Raw genomic sequence first — 13,614 nt, 5'->3', positions numbered from 1 at the left:
TCGGTTGTGGGGATGATAAAAAAAGATGTACAGCTATATGAGGCTTTGCACATCATTTGTTCTATAAGAATAAACAACTTCAGTCATGTATCTTCTCAATCATCCGGCATTTCTTAATTGAAACCCAACATATTTAGGCTTTCCTTCCCATCTTACAGAGATTCGTATCAGGCATTGTCAAGCACAACTGAAATTGGTGTAGCTTTTAACGCAGAGTGTGGATCTTTTGTCTGCGTCTGGCTTTACAAGTCAGAAATTCATTTATAAAATAACTGTACATTATTTAAAAAGAAAAGTTCCTTTAGAGAAGTAGTAAGCCTGCTTATGAAAAGTCGGCTGTAACAGACACGGGAGGAATTGGTTGTAGGCAGTGCATGTGAGTCTGATTACAAAGTGTAAATCCGTGAATAATTTCGGAGGCTCCTCCTGATCACACAAGGCTCTACAAGACCAGACAGGGTTTAGGGGCCTTCCTATCACTTCTGGACTACAGCGATGGAGCTGAATCTAGACTTGCTGTGTTTTCATGACTCAGCACATACCTTGCCTAACATGTGGTTTATGGACACACATTCTTATGAATATATGTTCTGTGGACGCTTTTCTTTTGAGGGATTCTTACAAAATACAATGTCCCTTGGAGGTGAGCTTAGTGAAAGCCTTTCTGCATTGCACCTGGGTCATGCTACATGACAACAGTAGAATTCCATTACTTTATGGCACATTAAGATGTATTGTTATGTTTCCTTTCTGTCTCCACCTTCCTAATTTCTTTATTGGCTCTCATGATACCTGAGACATCTGTATTTTGTTATCCAACATGTCCTTTTGTCCGTGTCCTGGTTTCCGAGGCCACATGATGCTTGTGCCGTGTGACTTTATTCAGCAAGCAGGTACATCACCAAACACTCTAAGGCAGTGTATATATAGACAGGCAGTGTATATATAGACAGGAATATTTAGAAATATACTACAGACACATAATGGCATTAGATTGAACATATCTTGGATTTAAGTTTATTTTCTGTATCGTTTTGTCTTTGTTCTTGTTGTAATCAATCTGCATTTGGAAGAAAACTCAATTTGTGAGATGTTAAATAACAGTAGAAAATCATGTTGTCAGGTATGCGGTTTGTGCAGATTGTGTGTGCAGTGTGTGTTTTTATAGATGGGGCCTACTCTCGGCTCCAATGTGCCTGCGGGTTTAGCTATTGAAGTTGTCCTTTCTCACAGAGTAACGCTCTATTTCACAGAATCACAGTGATCCTCCAATCATCTCACAGTCAGGGAGAACAAAGAAAAGGCTTGAGATAACAAACTAAGCAATAGGAGAGGACGGCTTCCTATCAGCCTGAGTTCTGGTCCTGTGGGTTTTATTTGGTGTTAAAGGTGTTTTTCCCACAAATGTCTACCAGTGGGACACTGTTTTAGAGGGGATTGGATTGTTGTTTGAGTGTAAGCTAACCCTAGTCTTTATTGGACCCCTACACACGCATTTGAAGCTGTCAGACTGTAGTCCTCAGTATTTCTGACAATGAGAGTCTGTCTCTGCTACAGTTTGACACAAAACCTGCCAAAAAACTGCAGGGTGGCAGCCAGAAAACAATGATTTGAGAATTTGAAACCAGTTTTTTGCTGTTTCCATCCCAAACCCTCCCTCTCACTTTCATTCTTACATCTTGCCTGCACTTGTTCCTGAAATATGTCTGAATAAAAGGAGAAGGATGCAGTGTATTGCCTTGCTTTCCAGTGGTTGTTTGAGTCACAGTGCAGTTGAAATTGTGCAATGTAACCTGTGATACTCAATTATCATTACTTAAAAGCATTACATTGCTTATTGTTATGGTGATGTGCTTGTGGTTCCACATGCCTGATGTAAAGACTATAACAATAATGATATTCTTTGTTGAATTGGTTCTTGGGAAGAAAACAAACAAACACTCAAAGGAGGGAGGTCTCATCAAAGTCCAGTGGCAGTCTCCACAGCTGTGCAGGCAAAGCTTCCCGGTTGATGTACTTCACTAACACTTGCAGCTTTTTCATTTAAAAATTCTGTATCACTTTTTCAATACATTTTTCTCATGTTCAATTTTTTTTAAAGTCTCATTCAGCTCAAATATTTGCATATTTATGCTTAAGGAAATGTGCATGCAGTGATGCTTTCCCTTCACGAAGCAAGACCTAGTTTCTTGCTATTTTCAGGAAGCTATTTTCAGTGTATTCACATCAATCAAATAAACTATTGCTGCATAGTCTTTCATGTATAAACTTTATTTAAACATGAAAATGCCGCTATATGCCAAACTTTACTTTTGTCTGCAAAGCCTACTCTACACCATAGTTATTATTTTCTAGTTATTAGGCCCTGAACACCGCGCTGTTCTAGATGAAGGTAAAGAATGTAATAACGTAACCAGAAGAGTGATTACAGCGACCGGTATCATTTTACACACATTTGTATCATACAGATGCAGGACTTACACACGCCTGTTATCTGACCGACAGGTCCGCACGCACTCTCCAGCCCAAACTCTAATAAGCATTAATTCACAAACTAAATCAGGAGACCTTTAACGTTTTACGTCCGGTTCGCTGTCATCAGATTGTATTTGTTGTTGCTGCTTCAGCGGAAGTTTAGTTCAATTATTTTTGATTAAATACTCCAAATCTCCACCCTCCATAATTGCACTTGCTTCAGTTGCTTGCTACTTTCTCACGGCGGTGAGAGTGGTGCAGTGACGCTATCTATCTTCTATCGATTAGATTTATGATTCGAAAATTATAAAAGTAGGGTAGACATGTGGATATTATCCGACTGAACAAAACGTGCATTTACCTAACAGGTTCGTTTTCCACTGACCTTTTTTCGAGCTATTTTCCAAAATCCTATGGAGAAATCCCATTGCTATTTTGTCGAGGGAAACCGAGCGCAGCTTACTTCCGCTTTTTGGGACGCGTCACTGCACCACTAAGTTGATGCGATTTGATTGGATCGTGAGGCAAGGGAAGCCAGCCGCCTCCGGCTTCCCTTGGCATGGCCCTGACCAATCACAGGTTGGCAGGGGCATGACGTGAGCCTCATCTGATTGGTCAATCCCTCCATTTTTTTTCACCAAGGGAAGCAAATTTCGGCTGGCCTCCTCTCGCAACAGAGAGTGCAATCTACTGTTTCACCATAACATCTAGCGGGGTGCTGTTTCACTCTTTGTAAAATACTCAATGAGAATGGGGGAGAGACGGGCCGGCAGCAACACACAACAAAGAATTTCCGAAACTAAACGAAGTGTTTTTATTTATTTATTAAAATTATAACTACAATCCGAAAAAACAGGGGAAGCCTGGCTTCCCTTGGCCTCCAGGAGAAAACGCCACTGAGTAATAGGCAAATTGACAGTTTCCAGTTTATCTAATCAAACACGCCCAGCAGTCACGTCATAGTGGGTGTTGCCTTTCCGAGTAGATAAATGAAGTCACATACGCTCAGTGGAGTGGCAGCATCGTGTGTAAGTGTGACGGAAACCGGCAGCGAGTGCTTATAATATTAAAAGTTACTATCACCTCAGTAACAATAGCGTTTGAGCTCTTCGGAGTATTGTCAGGGTCACTTTCAAGAGCACAATGGCTGAGAAGATGGACATGGAGGAGGGGAAGGCATCCAACGGCGACGCACACCTCGATCAGACACCGGTCACCGGAATGAAGAGCCCGAATAAAGGCGGCCAGGAGCCGCTGGTCCAGCGGGTCAAGAGAATAGTGATGGCCAACTTGCTGGTGATTCTCACCGTGGCCGGGGTCATCATCGGTGTTTTTATTGGACTTGGGGTGCGCAACGCGACGTTGTCCAAGACCCAGATCATCTACATCGGGTTCCCCGGAGAACTGCTGATCCGGCTGCTCAAGATGATCATCATCCCCCTGGTGGTGTGCAGTCTAGTGTCCGGTTCGGCAAGCATCGATCCTAAAGCCTTGGGCAAACTCGGCGGCTGGGCTATGCTCTTCTTCCTGGTCACCACATTAATTGCTTCCTCCATCGGAGTTATAATGTGTTACATCATAAACCCCGGGTCTGGGTCGATAGCCAAACCCACGTTGCAAGACTTTGGGGACGAAGTACCTGTGGCTAAAGAAGTGATAGACTCCTTCTTAGATTTGATCAGGTAAGTGATTCCCCCCCATACTTCAAAACCTGCTGAACCCAGACACTCTTAAAAACGATGCTTACTATGTTATTGTTCCTCAAGTTATGTGTTAAACGTGTTGCTAATAAGTTACACACTAAGTTGGCGTTATCTTTCGGTCATGTAAAGGACTCAATTTTTTTTTTTAAAGTCACAAAGACCAAATAAGTCTGGCCACTGGGTCGTGTAGCTTGATGTGTCCTCAGCTAGGTGTGCTGTAATGACATCTACAGTTGCATCAGCTCTGCTCGCTCCCCCGGACAGAGTGCCTGTTGTCTCGGTCTGTTCCATACAACGACTACGGTCCTCCTTCTTTTTACCATGTTTTCTTTTTGTAGACACAAGTTGACTCAATAATTTAGTTTTCGTTCACATTTTGTCTTTATTTTGACACGTGGATGATACATTGAAACACTTCCTGTTTCGTCCCCCGTTTGTAAAGTTTCAACCTCTCGCTCTTCTAATTTTACTCTAAGGAAGCGCGTCACGGTTATGTCAAGAGTATGTCCTTTCCACTTAATTTACTACCATACGTGTGAAGCAGGATGTATTTTTAACACCATTTAAAGACAAACTGTAGTTTACCTTTGTAAACTACAGTGGTTAGGAGAAATGTGGTCTAACATTTATCTGATGTCAGAAGGCTGGCTCAGTGCCCTGTACCCTGCAGGCTTTAATTTGGTGACTCTGTTTGCATGTCACTGTGTCCATTTTTCACCACACCTGTCTCTTTTTTTTATGAATGTGTCACAGTCATGGGACATCATGAGACCTGTGCCACATCATCTTTTGAGGAACAAGGGACAACAGCAGTGCTTAGACTTGGCAAAAGGTTTACTCAGAATCTAACATTTTTGACACATAATCATGTATGGAATTTGCAGTAACACATTATACACAACATGTTATATGAGGTTGTTGGTTTTCTCATCTCCAAAATCAAATAGATCTCCTAAAGGCATTTCTTATCTGAGCCAGCAGCTATTCATTACATTACATTTCATTTGTTAGACACTTTTATCCAAAGCAACTTACATACATTCAGTATTGTGGACAATCCCCACAGGAGCAATTTGGGGTGAAGTTTCTTGCCCAGGGACATGCTGACTGCAGTGGAACTCGAACTTGCTATCTCCTGATTCGTCCAGCACACTATCCACTAAGCCACAGCCTCCTATTCAGTAGTAGATTAGTTTACTATAAGGTTAAAGGCTCTTGAACCTCAGCCTTTTTATAAACACACACTACACCACAAAGTCCCGCTAGTGACTAGAAAGGGCCTTTGAAGTTTTTTCTTTATAGTTGAGAAACTGTACCCTTTTGGTTAACACTCTTTTGAGTTTCGGCTTTGTGATGGGCTCTCTACAACAGTATTTATTGAGCAATATAAACCTGTATTGTTATTTCATAATAACTGAAATTCACTTTTCATATACACGTGGGACTCTATTGCATAATTTTTTCTGGTTAGTTTTAGAGAATTCAGTGCAGCTTTCCATGAATTATGGAATTGTTTACTATAAAAGCCAGTATGTTCCACCCTCTCTCCCATACCATTAGTGTGACCTTGCCCGGGTAACACCTCCTAAATACATTTCATACTGCCCACAGCCAGATTACACATGCAGGACTAACAGAGCAAAACACAACCACTCGTAGATTAACAATGTTATCCTGATGGTTTTTATCAGGGGCCTTATGTTAATTGCAACACAATGGTCTGGTTTACAAACTTCAGATGGACTATTTACCATTTTGTTTGACTGTTCATGTTTAACAGCAAGGATCAAAAGGGATATACTACTTATTTTACTTCTAGAATCAATATACTGGTCCAGTTTAGTGTTAAAGGATGTTCCTGAATGCAACGTCTGGAACACCTTTGTTCAAAAATGATTTATTGTGGTCGTCTGCTGTTCATAAAGTAATGTTTAGCTCGTGCAGGACACATGCCAACACCACACGCACACACTAACACATTATCCTATTAAGAAAGCTGACAAAACCCGTGCCTCTCATTACAGTGATCCTTCTCAGTTGGTGTTCTAGTTAGTTGTGACAACAAAGACAAAGAGACTTTACCGGGGGGCTGTTCATCAAAGCGTAAAAATGGCCTGGTCATTGTTCCAAGACTCGCACTCTATTAAATGCTTTTCTGTCATTGTCCAAGCATTACAGCAGAATACCAACTGTTAGCTTACCGATGTTTGTGATGGGTTAAACTGTGACTGGAGCCACTCCTACATACCCTTGTTGACATTTCCTATCTGCCACATGTTGTTTGGTTTCCCACTTTAAACAATATGACCTACATTCACAGATGACTGCTATCAGTAGCTGCTGGTGACACCTGTGACATTATTGACAACGTTGTTTGTCTATAGCTACAGGAAAGAAGTGACACGTCTCAGTGTTTTCTTTTTAGATTACTAAACATAGTGTGAGTATCATTTGTCTTAAGCGCTTTGAGCATCTGGAAAAGCGCTATAATAAATGTAAGGAATTATTATTATTAAGGCGGAGGTGTTCTCTTTTTAAACAAGCACATTTACCTAGACTTCCTTATATATTACAATTAAAACAATTCCAGACAGCCGATTCACTTCCTAAACTTTACCATTTCATTATATTCTTGCTTTGATCATATAACTTGGAGTCCTGTCTAATGTGGCTCAATGTGTAAAGAGTAGGAGCTAGTCTGTCATCTGGCCTATCAAGAACCTAAAATAATGGTTGTTTGGCAAGAACCTAAACATTAACAATTCCACGTCGACCTTCGCTAGATCTTCCCTGATTGGTGCTAGATCCTGGTGTAACAAGATGCTGGAAAGACGTCACAACAATTTTCCTAAAACGAACAGAAGCCTGACACAAAAGCAACACACCCACCTAATAATGGCATTTGAATGTGTGGATTGTTGTCATACCACTGATTATTGTCATCTCTGGTTGTGCAATAGACAGTGTTAGGTGCACGCCTGTCTCTTTATGCCCTAAGGGTAGTTCAAAAGCAGTGGGCGGAGTTACTGAGATGGGGGGGTGATATATTCTAATGAGCCTGCATTTTATTGGAAGGGTTTTGTACCTGCAACAGGAGTGAATTTGCCACAACAAAGAACAAGGAAGTGGATCCATTCTGGTTAAATCTCTGCAGAATCAATTCCTTAGCAACCAGTATTGTTTTATCCTCTGAAGTCGTTATAACATCCTTTAGGCCTAATGATTAGGGACGTCAGTGTATTGTTTGCAAATCAAAAATCGTTTGGCTCTTCTTTTTGATCATTGTATTCAAAAGCAGGATCTGAAAAGTATTTTCAAAAAAAATATCAAAAGTCTAACTGATGATTTAGAGAACCGTGGCAGCGCTTCTAATAATACTAAACATACAGATATTGCGATGATGTCCCTTTGCTAGTCATACAAATCCGTTGTAAATACACAACCACTTGAATATCCAAATAAAGTTTGCTATTTGCTTGAAAGCCTGGCAGCCATGGTTATTTGCAGCACATCTTGCCTCAGTCTGTGCTCCTGTTGCAGGGTGTTTCATGTTGCCATGCCACAATCACATGATGTTTGAATTCTAATGCATTATGGTTCCAATGTAAGGGAACTAGTGGTTGGAAAGGGCTTGTGAAGTTAATGCCTTGATTATATTCTAAATCCAATACATATAGGACTATCTGGGACACGTTGGTTTCATGCATTCTTAGAGATTTAACATGCAGTTCGACCCATGTACCAATGTATGTGTGTGTACACTTCTTAGCCGAGATTGAATAGCCAAACGGCAATTAGAAGTGGGGGAAAAGGGGCTTAAAGGTAAATTCTCCCAGCTATTTCCACATGATCCATCTTGTGATTCCATTTGCTAGAAGTATCAGTGGTGCCCAGAGGGTAACTTTTGCTGCTGTCTCTACAACAGAAAGAAAGGACTATCTTTTTGTAGTTGATTTAAATTATTAATGTGCTGTGAAAACATTTAAGAATTCACCAGGAACAGCTATAAACTCAACAAAGACCACTCTATAGCTTTACGATGCGTTTGCCTTGTGTCTCGATTCACATAAGTGCTCAGGGTTATTTTTTGCTGTTGTGTGTATGCAAATGAAAACAAGACTCACGCTTTGTATTGTTTTCTGCTATGTAATTTATCTTCCTCCAATTACAGCTACCTTGTTTTCATTGGATTTCTCCTGAGACATCTGGTATACTTACTGAGGAATTATCGTTAAAGTGTTTTGTTTTTGTCTCTCCACAGAAACATATTTCCATCCAACCTGGTTTCTGCTGCCTTTCAATCAGTAAGTACTGTAATCTTTTCTAGCACTTTACAAAACTGATCATTTGAAATTGTTTAAAGGATATTTTTAAGATTATTTATTTAACTGACTCAAGTTACTAAAGTAAATAATTGTCAAAACTTTCTTTCCCATCCAGTATGCAACAAGCTACAAGCTGATTACCAGGAATGGTACTGATGGAAACCCCAATATCACAGTAGAAAAGGTAAAGGGCCATAACATTAACCAGAAATACCCAACACATCATAATCCAACATGTTTTTGTGTCTGGTGTGGATCTGTGCCCTGACGTTTTTCTTCTGTGCATGTCTCCAGGTGCCTTTTGGTACAGACCAGGACGGGATGAATATTCTTGGTCTGGTTGTGTTTGCCATTGTTTTTGGTGTTGCTTTGAGAAAACTGGGAGAGGAAGGAGAAATCCTGATCAAGTTCTTTAACTCCTTCAATGAAGCCACCATGGTGCTGGTCTCCTGGATCATGTGGTAAGAAACTTGCGTAAATGCGAGAGGCTTGTTCTTTGTGTAAGTTCCAGAACCATAATTATTTAATGATCTGTCCACTTATTTGTCTTTCCTGCACTCACCTCACTGTCTCTCTACAGGTATGCCCCTCTTGGTATCATGTTTCTCGTGGCTGGCAAGATTGTTGAGATGGAGAATGTTGCCTTACTATTTGCCAGTCTGGGCAAATACATAGTCTGCTGTATGATTGGACATGCCATCCATGGCATCCTCGTGCTGCCTCTCATTTACTTCATCATTACAAGGAAGAACCCATACACCTTCCTCTGGGGGATATTCACAGCTCTGGCAACGGCCTTCGGAACGAGCTCCAGGTAATAAACGGCACGCTGCTCCCTTCTGTCACTCTGGCATGCAAACACACACACTTATTTGTTCCCTCTGGTTTTTAATACTAAGGATATTCTGTTCTTAAACACACACACTTTCCTCTCTCTACAAACACACATGGAAATACCTTTTCGCCTCGATATGCTCACACATTCCTTGTTTCCTAGCTCTGCCACTCTGCCCCTGTTGATGAAGTGTGTGGAGGAAAATAACGGCGTATCCAAGCACATCAGCCGTTTCATCCTGCCCATCGGAGCAACGGTCAACATGGACGGAGCGGCTCTCTTCCAGTGTGTGGCTGCTGTTTTCATCGCTCAGCTGAACAACTATTCACTTAACTTTATCCAAGTCATCACCATCCTGTAAGTCCCAAAGCCACTGAAACACAACTGGAATTACACTGCTGAATACATTTGATATGCAATTCTACAATTACCTTACTTATTAGGTGCAAATGTAGTCTGAATAGAATAAAATGTTCGTGACAATGCTCTATGGAAGTGAATCTGTGTCTAACTGTGATCATGTTCCCTCTTGATTTGTTAGTGTGACAGCCACAGCTTCCAGTGTTGGAGCAGCGGGTATACCTGCTGGTGGTGTGTTGACCCTCGCCATCATCCTGGAAGCCATAGGACTGCCCACCAAAGAAATCTCTCTCATCCTGGCTGTTGACTGGCTTGTGTAAGTACACAACTTTTGGGATTTTATGAAAAACACAGAACACAACAACCAACAAAAGTTATGACATACCTTACAGAATCAAATTAAGATTTACTCTGTTCCTTGCCAAAGTCTGAGGCAGTTATTTACAGAGCTCTTTCCTTAATATGTCTTATATTAAATGTTCTGAAATGTTGGCCTCTTTAAAAGAAAATGATTTGATAGGTCTTGATAATGTTTTACTGATGTGTTGACTGTAAATATTTAAAAGGGGCGCCTGAATTTATAGATTTTTTTTTGCATAGCCGAGAACTGGATCACAATAAAAAATGTTCCACCTTGCCGTATTTACTGCGGCACATCCATGAGTCTATCTCCATGGTGACCGTCATGCTTTGAGTTTTTGTTAATATTGTATAGTGGGATTACATCAATGTTCTCCTATGCATTCAAGTCTAGGACGTTTATTTTTTCTAAGTTACTGTTATTTGTACATGATCACAAAACACAGATGGGTATTCATTTTAATTCTATTGGGTCTTTAAAGTCCAAAATGTAACCTTTTGAAACCTCCATAAACAATGTATATAAATGTAGTTTGCCCTCCCTTCTGTGTCTCTTCAGTGACCGTACCTGCACAGTGATTAATGTAGAGGGCGATGCCTTCGGCGCTGGGATCCTGCAGCACTTTGTGGACCGCACGGCGCAACGGCAGGAGGGAGCAGAGCTGAGCGAGGTCAGGCTGGACGGAGACCAATCAGCTGCGGCCCCGGAGAACTCGCCGCTCATTGAGAGGCGAGGTGGGAGGGACAGTGAAGAGAAGAAGTCTCCTTCTGGTGAAAGAGAGTCGGCCATGTAATCAAGCTGTTGATACCATCAATGATACGCTCACTTATTTCACACTCCTGCAAAACCTGAGGTTCTTAACCCCTTTTTTATGCCCTGTAGAAAAGAGAGGATGGACTAAGATGCAATGAAACTTTATCTTACCTCTACACTATTCTGTGCAAAAGAGTTAAGGCGGACATTAAAAATCCATCACATCATAGGGACTTTTGTTTCCTTGTTTAGAGGCATAATTGTACATTAGGCTGGCTACTAATGTTGCATATGGTCGGTCCTCTTCAAAATGTCAGACATTTTACATTTGGCCAAGTTGTAAACAGCAGGTGTTCACCAAATCACTGTGTACCTCTACTATGTCAAGGGGCTGTTGTAGTGACCCTCTAACATCTAATTTGATAAAACATTTGCACACTACTGGTGTTGACCATTAGGGCAGCTTGTTGAATTTGTGGTGGAAAACACAAAAATGTCTGACTTTATAAGTTGACAGGGACCACATAACTGCTTGCCGTTGGTTTTTCTCAAGAAAAAGTTTTCGTTTTCTCCATCTGGAATCGAGTACCTTTTTTAAAAATGATTTTTGTTAGTCACCCTCTCCTTTTTTACTTTGTGTATTTTATTTTAAATCCTTAAAGCCCCTTTTTTAATGCAGATATCATGTCATGTATTTAAACTTCATGTCTTGTGTTTAAATGTGTCATATTTAAAGCATATGAAACACTAGTTTGACTAGGTTATATTCCATATGCCCTGCATTGAAATGGCCGAGACTGTCCTCAAGAGAAAAGACACTACATTAGTTGTTATAGACATTTTATGTTATTTGTGTCTGTACGAAGACTCTCTCTCTCATGGTGAAAAGCAATAGCACACAAAGGAAATACTATCCTCTTCAGCCGCACAAAAGGACATGCTTGATGCTATTTCAATACCCCTATGCTTAATGAAGGAACTTTTAACCCAAGGGCTTAAAACTACGTGAATATGTATGGAAACAGATTGACCTCCAAGCCTTTCTGCCTCTTCTGATGGACGGGGGTGTGAAGGCTGGCAACACAACCTCAGGTTTAACTATGGCTTGAAGACTGTACTTTTAATATTCTGAAACCAAAAATCACCCAAACAAGGAGAACGTTCAACACCTGTTAACTTTGAATGTCATTTCCAAGAAGATTTTAATTTTTTAACCAAAGCCTACATGTTTAATTTTACTTGCTGTTGCTCTGTGTTGGTACCATCATCTAACCAAGGCACATATGTATGTTAAAGCACAGACTGACATAAGGACATTTGTTTGACGTTGTGTAAAGCATGACTTAATGTGAAGTGTAAGTCACTAACAAGTCCTTCCACTACAAGGATTTTGCTACATTGATCGAATAACAGCAATGGACTACTAGTTTGTTTTGATTGTTGGCGCCTGAAAACTGAAAGGATTTAAGTCAAAGTTAAGCATGTCTCCACATAAACCTGTTTAAGTTTGCCTTTGATGGCCATAATCATTAAATACTAGTTATATATGGGCTTCAGGCCTACATGTATGTCATCGTTAATGCCTCTGATAATTTTATTTATTTCCCTAATCAAAATCCAAAGAGATTTTTTTTTAGCGTACGTTTTGACATGTTAGTTACTCCATAATTCAGTTACATGTTGTGGGTTGGATTGTAGATGTTACTCTTTGTAAAAGGTGATCCTTTTTGGAATATTCTTTTTCATATTAGTAGTGGTAGACTTGTGAGACTGTGTAAAAAAGAAGTGATGTTATGAATTATATTGGTGGCACCCTATAGCTACACGTTTATTTTCAAATGCGACATGCATTCAATGTGTGCACCATATGCCATGTATGTATGATTAACTGCAGTTGCACTATTGAATGTGTATTACTTCCATCCATATCATTAACTGTTAAAATCAACCAAATTACTGGGATATATTTGACTAATGTCCAATACAAATTCCTCAAGTCTGTATTCTTTATCAGCTTTTAAACTGTTCTAGTTTTGCAGTTTTTCCCATGATGGTCAAAAAAAGGAAATCACTGCAGTCCTGCGGCCTCATCATAATGTATAATATGTTAAGCATTTGGTGGAAGGTTGTAAAGATTTTATCATTCCCTTCTGAGATCTTTCACCATATGGACATCTGTCTTGTCCGCGCATATTATCTGTGTTGTGATGTGTGTGCACATGGTAGTTGTACATTTATTATTGTTTCAAATTTTCCCAGGTTACAGTCTGATTTTACTGTCTTAAGGATGTAAACAATAAAGGCCTTTTTTTAATTTTTTGGCAATTGTTTTGGTAACTCCGTCAAGTAGGTTATAGTTTTGATTTGTTTGCCAGCAAGATTACAGGAATGAATACTGGCCCTATTTTTACGAGACTTTGTTGAAGAGTGTTGTCACTTTCATTAACATCGTGAGATAGGGGTGTGTGTTTTAATTGCAAGCACTACAATCTGCAAAGAAAAATACATTTATTGCCTCATGAAAACTAGTTCTAGTCAGTCATTTCCAGATTATATACTATGGCAGCATGCAAGAGGGAGAACTTATTTAATATGTACTGAGATTCCTATTTATTTTAATCCAAAAATAACCCCACACAGACATTTATGAACAATTTTGGTTATGCCATATGGCTCATGCCATATGGCTGAAGAACTCCCATAATGCTGTTAACAGTATGGTTAACACAACTTAGTGCAGAAGCTTAGGAGTTGTAAAGGCCAGATAATACAAAAAAAGTATGTTGTGCCACCTGGTGTTCA

General features: G+C 40.1%; 1 protein-coding gene across 1 annotated transcript; it reads left to right on the top strand.

Annotated features, from left to right (window-relative positions):
• Positions 1 to 3,465: 3,465 nt before the first annotated feature.
• On the top strand, positions 3,466 to 13,132 carry slc1a5 (solute carrier family 1 member 5). Its single transcript, XM_010784363.1, has 8 exons — positions 3,466 to 4,157; positions 8,440 to 8,482; positions 8,619 to 8,687; positions 8,798 to 8,964; positions 9,084 to 9,317; positions 9,501 to 9,695; positions 9,880 to 10,014; positions 10,618 to 13,132. The coding sequence occupies exons 1-8, from the start codon at positions 3,619 to 3,621 to the stop codon at positions 10,850 to 10,852; spliced, it is 1,617 nt and encodes a 538-aa protein (XP_010782665.1). The 5' UTR covers positions 3,466 to 3,618; the 3' UTR covers positions 10,853 to 13,132.
• Positions 13,133 to 13,614: the final 482 nt, after the last annotated feature.

The sequence above is a fragment of the Notothenia coriiceps genome, unplaced genomic scaffold (genome assembly GCF_000735185.1).
Source record: "Notothenia coriiceps isolate Sejong01 unplaced genomic scaffold, NC01 NC01_scaffold00026393, whole genome shotgun sequence".
NCBI lineage: Eukaryota > Metazoa > Chordata > Actinopteri > Perciformes > Nototheniidae > Notothenia > Notothenia coriiceps.
This window is presented reverse-complemented; position numbering and strand designations above follow the sequence as displayed.